The 9,199-nt window shown below is 41.0% G+C and overlaps 1 protein-coding gene across 1 annotated transcript in view; it reads left to right on the top strand.

Moving 5' to 3' along the window:
* The first annotated feature begins 877 nt into the window (after window positions 1-877).
* Window positions 878-9,199, top strand: part of cdh23 (cadherin-related 23) — an 85,858-nt gene continuing 77,536 nt past the window's right edge. The window contains 3 exon segments of the mRNA XM_025062894.1: window positions 878-1,719; window positions 1,967-2,095; window positions 5,005-5,083. Of these exon segments, the coding sequence (XP_024918662.1) occupies window positions 1,543-1,719; window positions 1,967-2,095; window positions 5,005-5,083 (385 nt within the window). The 5' untranslated portion in view covers window positions 878-1,542.

Here is a 9,199-nt window from a genome sequence, read left to right as displayed (position 1 = left end):
AACAGAAGGCTCTATATGTGAGGGTTCTTGGCCCTCAGATGAGGGGTTGTAGTAAGGAGATTATCGGCCAAGTGGCGGTGTTATCGATGCAGAGATATTCAGCAGAAGAACCTGATCATCCAAGGCATTTGGACAAACAGTTTTTTGTTTGTTTTTGGTTTTGTCGTCATATTAAAAACATTTCCTGCGAAAACACAGCATCCTGACCTTTAGTGGCTTTGAGGGAAAATAGGAAAATGAAAAAGAATAAGGTAAACCTGTGATGGTGATGCTGCGATTCTTTAAAAGCCTCCTGAGTGTAATAGCCACTCAGAGATTATCTCCAGACTCTCACAGCCAGGACTCTAACCTCTGATGAACCTGAGTGCTTCATACTGTACACACTCACTGTGCTGAGACCTGGTCAGCTGGGGCTCTCAGCAGGTGATTGAAACGTTGATGCCAACAGCTGTTTCGAATATGACAGCTCCGTCAGATTTGATTGATCAAAGTTGATGTTTCATGTGTTACTACACTGTATAAGAGTGTGTAGTTTTCTACTACAGTGAGGCACTGTTTCTCTACAGAGAATGCACACAAACACATGGGGAGAACAGACCACCTCCCCAAGATCAGGGGATCAAACCAATGATCTACAGCAAAAAACAACCAGACACATATTTTCAAAACATAACAGATAGCAGTATTTTTTGCTTCCTGAGTATTTTGTTTGTTTATGTTCCAGCTACGCACTTGCTGCTGTGGTCTTGCTTAATTAAATAAAATAACCATGATGGCTGTCTGAAACAACAACATTTTCATTTTAATTTCTTTTCAGAAGTTCCAGGTTTTCTACTGTGCTCATCTATTCACACTAGAAAACACTCATCTCTTATTATTGTAACCATGAATAATTATTAAAAACACATGCCCACTTAAGCTGAGGGAGAATGATGGTGGTGCAGTGTACTGTACAGTATGTGCAGCGTGATATAGAGAAGTGCAATTACTGCTACCTTTCACTAATGTAGTGTAGCCATAATCTGGCCCTCGGTCATTCATCTTCAGCTGCTTTGTCATGTAAAGGTTTGTGAGGGAGTTGGAGTCATTCCCAGCTCACAGCAGGGGCATGGAAAGAGGACACACTTGGCTGTTCTCCAAGGCCACATTAAGAGACAGAACACCATCTACACCTTTGGTTGACCAGCAGTCCTTAATTAAGCTCATCCCAGATCGAAATGTCTTAGGAGTAAACACAAAGAACATTATTTCATCAGTGCAGGAACTGGACTTTGAAAAATGCTTCACACACTTTAACAGGTGGGCAGCAGTGTCACGTGTCAAGCACCAAAATCTCCGAGTCAAACAGGAGCGAGTGTGTGTGTGTGTGTGTGACAAGTGCATGTGAATCCTGTGTTTCTGACCTTCAACAGTCAGGAGTAAATATAGCGTTGAAGCCAGCCGTTGTTTGATTAACTTTTCTTTACCTGTTAAACCAGTGTGATTTTAAACACTGTCTGTCTGTCTGTCTGTCTGTCTTTTCTGGACACACCTGTGGAAAAAATGGTGTTCATGGTCAACGCTACAGATCCAGACCAGGGCACTGGAGGCAGCGTTCTCTTCTCCTTCCAACCTCCTTCTCCTTACTTTGCCATCGACGGGGCCCGAGGCACAGTCACAGTCACTAAACCTCTGGATTACGAAACAATCCCAGCTTTTCAGCTCACCGTCAACGCCACGGTCAGAAATTATATCACGCATATCCTTTGTATCTTATTAGGAAATCTTTTTAAGGCTGAATGTGAATGTGGCCATACCTAAAATCTTATTGTTTGTACCTATTTGTATTTTATTTATTGAAATGTATTTTTATAAAATCTTTTCTGGATCATCAGTTACTGCTGCACATAAATGTACCATAGTTCAACACTAACAAAACAAACTATGAATTTTGCATTGACTTTTAAACTGATTTTAAAATACTCAGGACCAGGACAAAATGAGACCTCTGTCCCGACTGGCCAACCTGGGAATCATAATCACCGATGTCCAGGACATGGACCCTATTTTCACCAACCTGCCCTACAGCACCAACATAGAGGAGGACGTTCCAGTGGTCAGTAACAGACATTCTTTAGAACCCTATAGAACTGTCAGTGTTTTATAACTTGTCTTACTTTCCTTTTACTTTTGATCTCACCTGTTGTTTATATAAATACAGTACATTCTCCTAATTGCCACCCAACTTTCTTAAATATATTCCCAATGTGTTATGAGCATTTGCTTGATTTGTTGTTTTTTCTGGGTGATGTCTGTGCCACCTTTCGTTGTTCCACCTTAGACCTTAGCACCCTTATCTCACCCCCCCAGGAACCTCCACTCTCCTTCAGACTAGGCCTGAGGGCCTTTTTAGACAGAGCTGCATGTGTCTGAGACTGTAATTGCTGTAAGAGATTTAAGATGTAAGACCTCCAGCAAAGACCTCTGGGAAAGCAGGATATATCCAACCATACCATGTGATATAGTCCTACTGATGCCAGGAGTCGGCGGAACATCAGATGTTTAAAGCAGGGAGTTGTTGTCATGAATGTTTGTAATGGTTGTCCAGAGCACTGTCACTGCACAACCACTGCTTTGACCTAGTTTGCTAATCTTAGTTGGTTAACGGTTGTGGTAGTAAGGCTTCCCCCATACAGTTGGATTTACACACAGGTTCATTCAACTGTCTGCCCTTTCACTCCCTGAATCCCTATCACCACCTTGTCAAACATCACGCACGTCTTTCGTTTGGAGCCTGAATGCACCGTAGTAGAAATGTCAAGTGCTACATTTGCATGCATATTAACGGAGCATGACGGAGTCGACGACTAGAGTCTCCCGGAGTCTCTGATTCATCAGCTGTCACCAGGAAGGTCACTTTAGAAGGGGAGAGCGGATTGGCGGAATTGAAAGTGTGTTAAGGAGGAGGTAAAAATGCAGCGAAATGAAATAAAAGATCACATGATGGTAGATGAACAGGGAAAATTAGACAGAAAACAAATAAAAAAGCTGAGGAAGTATTATATCACTCAGCAATTCATTTTAATTACCCACCTAGAAACATAAAAAGAGGATATTTACATTTACTCTGCAAATTTAAGAACAAGTAGGCTCTAAATAGTTTTTTGTTCTTTTGATGCTCGTACCTGTGGTCAGGTCACAGAGCTGGCTGCAGAAGGTTTGTTTGTTTGTTTGTTTGTTTGTTTGTTTTGAAAGAGGGGTTTCACTCATTTATACAATGTCAGATTTATTGCAACACCTGCTGTGACAACATTTACGCAGAAAATACATTAAGGAAACTACGTGATAAAAATTTAATAAAAATGTATTGTTTCCTCAAAATCTAGGGGGCAGTATTTAACCCCTAGTATTTAAATAGCAGAAAAGACCAGGGCAGACTAGTGCCCTGCTTCTCACCCTATGGCAGGTGAAACATGGGCAACTACTTCATGTGCAAGAGATACGGAAATATGAGGCAGCAGTTCCACACTGCTGTTACATGTAGGTGCACGCACGGGCACACACACATTTCAAACCCTTACGTGGTATTCTAACAGGCATGTGTCATCTCCATTAGCCAGTGTTTGGAGGTGATAAGACGAGGGCGTACGATGACAGAACGAGTGTCAACAGTTGGCAAAGCCCTTGACATTTGCTGGTACAGAAGCATCAAACCTGAGTCTCTGTCATTGGTCATTCCTCAAAGTTGGGGAAGGTGCACACTCAAACTGAGCCACTCCTACAGAATCCCTCTGTCACCCTCTGACTATTTCTGTTTCTTTTTTTGTTTTTCGGAGCCTGTCTCTTTCTTTTTTTATCCACCCAATCAACCTGTCATTCACAGAAATCTTGGACAAACAAAGGAGCAGGAGAAAATATTTTCAAATGAAATCACAGGGCAGCAGTTATAACTGTGAATCCATGCTGCTTGGACTGACGTTAAAGCTCCTTCTAGGACAAACACATTTTAGCTGTCAAATCAATAAAGGCTAAAGAGAGGGAACGTGAGAATAGGCTGTGTTGTAATGCACTGTAGAAAGGATGGATGAAAGGGGGCAGTTTGGCTAGAGTTTAGGGGGGCTACTCTGTGTGTGTGTGTGTGTGTGTGTGTGTGTGCATGTGTTCGCATGAGCTTGGAGAATACGGATCGTATCAGTGAAGGTTGGCTGAACATATTTCACTTGTAAGGACAGCTTGAAAGTATTGCTCACATTAATTCAGCATCATTTCACTTCATTTGCTTTCTTCATTGCTCATTTCACTTACACTTTCTAAACTTCTTTTGCATTTGTGTGTGTGTGTGTGTGTGTGTTTCCTTCCAGAGATGTGATTGGTGAGAATCAGTGTCACTAAGAGGGGCTGGTAATTGATTCTGCTGTAATTGGTCAGTGACAGGAGAGGCTGTGGCAGAAATGGAGCATAAAGATGCTACGGACACAATTTGCAGAATCAATGGGAGGTGCTCGCCTGGGTTTTTGTGAGTGTGGAGAGAGAGGGAGGGAGCAATAGTAGGGGAGACATCAGAAAGAGTGAGGGTGTCACCATCTCATACTGCAGCACAGGAGTTTTTAAGTATCGCCACCATGTCTGATTGAGGCACAGAGGCTGAGAAAGCTCAGCAGATCAAAGACTTTTCAAATAGCTTTCTTTTTCTCTAAGTGTTTTCCCCCAACTGTCACACTATAGTTTGTCTGATGAGAGACCCATTGGCTCAGCTGGAGATTTTTCAAATGTGTACGGAGACAGAAAAAAACTCCCAGAAAATCACAAAACACTCTAAGATGAAGGATTTTTTTTTTCTGTTGTGTTGGAGTTTTTTTTTTTTTACACTAACATAACATTTGTAATTTTGTCTATGAAGCTTAAATAGAAAATGGGTTTTTGGGATTGGTCACTCATCATTTAGTCAAATTAAATTGCAAAAAAACTGCCCAAGTAGATCTTCACTTACTGTGTGTGTGTGTGTGTGTGTATGTGTGTTTGCAGGGATACGAGGTGAGGAAGATAACAGCCATTGACCAGGATCTTGGCCGACCGAGAGGCATCGGCTACACCATCATCTCAGGTCTGAGTCACATAATCAATCTGACGTCCAGAGCACAGAGGGGGGAATCGATCACTTCTTATCATAATCCCACAGCAATAATAGACAAGTCTCATCAAGCACAACAGTCAATAAATGCAGAGAGCAGCACCTCCAGATTGGAGAATAGGCTGCCTGTAAGCACTTATTAATCACTGTTGGGAGCACTTGTGTGGGAGTCAGCCTTCAGTTTGCGTTATCATTCACAGGTTGGCTCATGACATCACAAAGAGGATTACAATTTGTCAAAATGACAAATTTCATCCTTGGCAGGAGAGGATGAGCGCACTGCGGCTCCCGTGTGTCGTTACCACTGTTTTACGACATGTCACAAGCAGATTAGGTAAAATGGACGGAGATCAAATATTAGTGGAAAGGACAACTACAATGAGCCCCGTCACACATCTATTACCTGTATATTCAGGAGTCCAACTTTTCAGAAGATGAAAAGGAGTTTACATTGTGCTGATAAGGCTGTAGGAGTGATACTGCTTTAATACTCCTACACTGAGTTTTCTTACCTCTGCCAGGGATGAGATTTTTATGCCTGCCAGTTACTTTGTCTGTCTGTCTGCCAGGCTGATATCACAGAAACCCATGAACAGATTTTCAGAAAACAGACAAGGTGCTTGGAGTTAAAGTTATTCTTACATGCACTTATTTTTTCTGGCATATCTTCATAATAACCTTAAATACAGAGGCCACTCCAACTTTTTTGATATTGCTAAGGTTTCTATTTTGCAGCTGACATTAGCCTTTGTGCATGGTTTGGTTGAGCAGGAGTCCACTTAAAATACCAGCACCTATTTTGAATAGTCAGGGTCACCTTTTCAACCTGGCCCATGTGACCTGTGTTATCACAACAGTCAACTAAGCAGGCTGGTTTGTTCTGTTTACACAAATTACACATTTTTAAACTCTCCATGAACAGAGAAATATATATCAGCTCTAATTCAGTTCATATTTGAATCCCGTGTTTCCTCTGTCAGATTTGAATGCCAACTGGGGATCGACCAGCTAGGATTGAACAGAACTGTACCTGATAGGACTATACTATTTATTCACATGAGTCCTGTACTTCCAGGAGGGACATTTACAGTATAAACTATAATTCTTTTCCAGCTGTCTAACGTCACAGGACTCTTAACACCCCGCCTACAGTTGTCACTGCACCAACAGGTTACTGCTTCAGAAATAACCTACTGCACTAATTAGTATGACCTGTCAAGGTGGAAACATCACAGAATTATTGTACATCTTACAGAAACTTGTGCTCTCATGAACCTTAACAAGATTCTACAAACACTCTGAGGTGTAAAGTTGTCATGTTTACATATTAACCCGGTTATCTTAGCTGAAATTGGTTTGTAATGCAGTCAACTTTTCTCATTAGATATCTCTAAATAACACAAGCCGAATTATTCCTCCTGCAGCTGCTTAGGTAACCATCACCATCTGTGCACAGAGATCAGAAGATAACAGACTTTTGATTTTACTACTGTATCTAGTTTTTGTAATGCATTTTGGCAAAGAAATTACAATTTAAATCGTAAGAAGTGTGATAAAATGAATCCTGTATCCTGTAGCAGAAAGCTGGTTTGTACATGTTGATTACAAATACAAATCTTAACAAAAAAGTCAAAGTTAATAAAACATTAACTTTGTATTTTTTGTTAAGATTTGTTTGTTTTTTAATCAAATAGTATAGAAAGTATCAAATATTAAATTCAACTATATACGATATTACTATATAAAGGATACTGACTAACACAAATTGCAAAGCTTGTTGAAGTTGACAAAGAGCCTGATCTTCACTAGATAATATGTTTCAAGTTACTGTGTCATTGGTATAAAAGCAGGAGATTGAAACTGTGAATTTGAATCCTCGTCAGACTCTTCGTTCCTCCTGCTAGCCTGTTTGGTCCACATTGATGAAAACTGGTTCATACTGTATTGCCACCTGGCTAATGGGCACCGGTTCTTTACTGAGCTGGTGAACTATGGGAATTTCATGAGAAAACAATAATCATTGTCCTGCCATCTGTTTAGCCAGCACCGTCTGACCTCACCTTTACAGCGAGAAACTCGACCCATGTGTGAGTGTGTGAGACTGTGTGTTTTAGCATGTGCGCGGTCATGTATTATTCATGTTCACATGCTTGGATGCATACGTGCACTTGAATGCCTTACGCTGGTGTCTGTCCGTCCACAGCCAGACCATAAACACTCTTCTCCCATTCAGTGCACACAGCCACTCTGTCTCACTTATGCGCGCCGCCACATGCTACGTTGTTGTGTGCGTTGCGTTTTGTAGTAAAGTTGAAGGGCTGAGTTAGGCTCCGGAGGAAGAGAACATTAAAAAGACATTAATTAGGTGCTGTGATCTATTCCCATCCGATGGAAAATCAAGAGTTATAGCAGCGTACTAAGCCCTTATGGAGATGAAGCTTGTAGGCCTGATAAAATCATTCTAAGTTGTATGGATAATTGAAGTGGAAGGCTGATGCAGTGTCAGGAGACAAAGGTGGGAGGCTAAGGTTGTGAGATTATGTACTCGTATACACGTGTATACCAGCAGTGTGGTACATACACAGTACGCTGCACACTGACTCTATCCACACTCGTGCTGATGCTGCTGCAGTCAGATTAGTGCGAGCCCATTCCTGTTGGCAGACTTGTGAACCACTCTGAACAGTTCCTCCGTAGCCCTGCTGCTCCTCGCCCCCAAGTGTCCTCAGAGATCACGGCTTACTCCTGCGGGACTCGTCTCATTAGTTCAGTAATTAAGATAAACGAGGTTTTAATTGCAGCTGTGATTTATGCTAATGATTGTGGGATTTGAGATGAGCATTTTTTCGCTCTCCTCCAATGAGAGGAGTGATCTGGGATTTGGTATGTGCATAAGATAACATCACAGCAGAGCTCAGCCCCCGATGTTGCAGTTGTTTTTGTTTGTAGTGATGATGGAGGTTCAGAAGGTTTTTCTCATCCGACGTTCCTCGTCTTCAGAGTTTGATAATTTATTCTTATTTGGACCACCGACCACTGATGGTGGCTGATGACATCACAGTGCTCACTGTAGCTGCCTCCATGTCTTATTATAGTTTCTTTAGTGTCAAAGACAGTCAAATATTATTTATATATCACTGGAAAACCAAGAAGTCACATTAACAATGTGTGTTTTTCTTAACAATGCTTCATAAAAGAGAAAGTCCTAATTAGTCACATAATGTGTGTGTGACAGAGAGATAAACAAAGGACTTTGAGCAGCTACTTAAAAAAACTTTCCTGGTGGAAAGGACTGGAGACGTGAAGTGGTAGGAAACCCCCGGGGTAACTCTCTGATCCGGCTCCAAAAGAATGTGAGTTTGATTTTTCATCGTCCCCCAAGTCCAAGTTTGTAAAAACTCCAAAACACCAAATCAATATAAAGACTACTGCGGTGAGAGCCCTGATGAATCTGTTGTTTATTGAACTTACACAGAACAGTGATGGATTTAGAGACAGGTTTGGGCCAAATGCTCATTACATCAAACAGACATACAGTATGTTTTGATATTAGCAGTATTTCTATTATTTACGTTTACAACAAGTATAGCGTCTGTACTGTACATTTGTATATTTGGTTTAACTTGAATCTCACACAAATTTTTGTTTAGCTGCAGTCACTTTACTTTTATTTTATTAGGGACAAATTATTACATTCAAGGCAGGCACATTTTAACAGGACATATTACTGTATACTAAAAATGTTCATTCAGTTTCTACTGAATACTTTTCCTGTGCTCATGCAGGTAATTGGAGCTTTAAGAAATGCAAGGAGGAAAGCAGTTGCCAGGTGTTCAGGTGTCGCTCTTGAACAGCAAACATATGGTCAAGGAATCAAATTTCTGCTTACTCACTATTGTTTTACTGGTTGCTAGGCCTCCAGTCACTCTTGGTATTAAAAAGTACTGGTACCTTTCTGGGGCCCTGTCTTTTAAACTGGATCTCGACCCCAAGGAGAATCAAAAATCCTAAAATAAGGGGTGCCGAGACACAGACCATGGACTCCTTGAAAAAAAAGGTTTATTTACAATATAAATATAGGGATATGTA

This window comes from Cynoglossus semilaevis, chromosome 15, assembly GCF_000523025.1.
Source record: "Cynoglossus semilaevis isolate Cse_v1.0 chromosome 15, Cse_v1.0, whole genome shotgun sequence".
Taxonomy (NCBI): domain Eukaryota; kingdom Metazoa; phylum Chordata; class Actinopteri; order Pleuronectiformes; family Cynoglossidae; genus Cynoglossus; species Cynoglossus semilaevis.
Note: the sequence above shows the minus strand (reverse complement) of the source record. Positions and strands in the feature narration are given on the sequence as shown.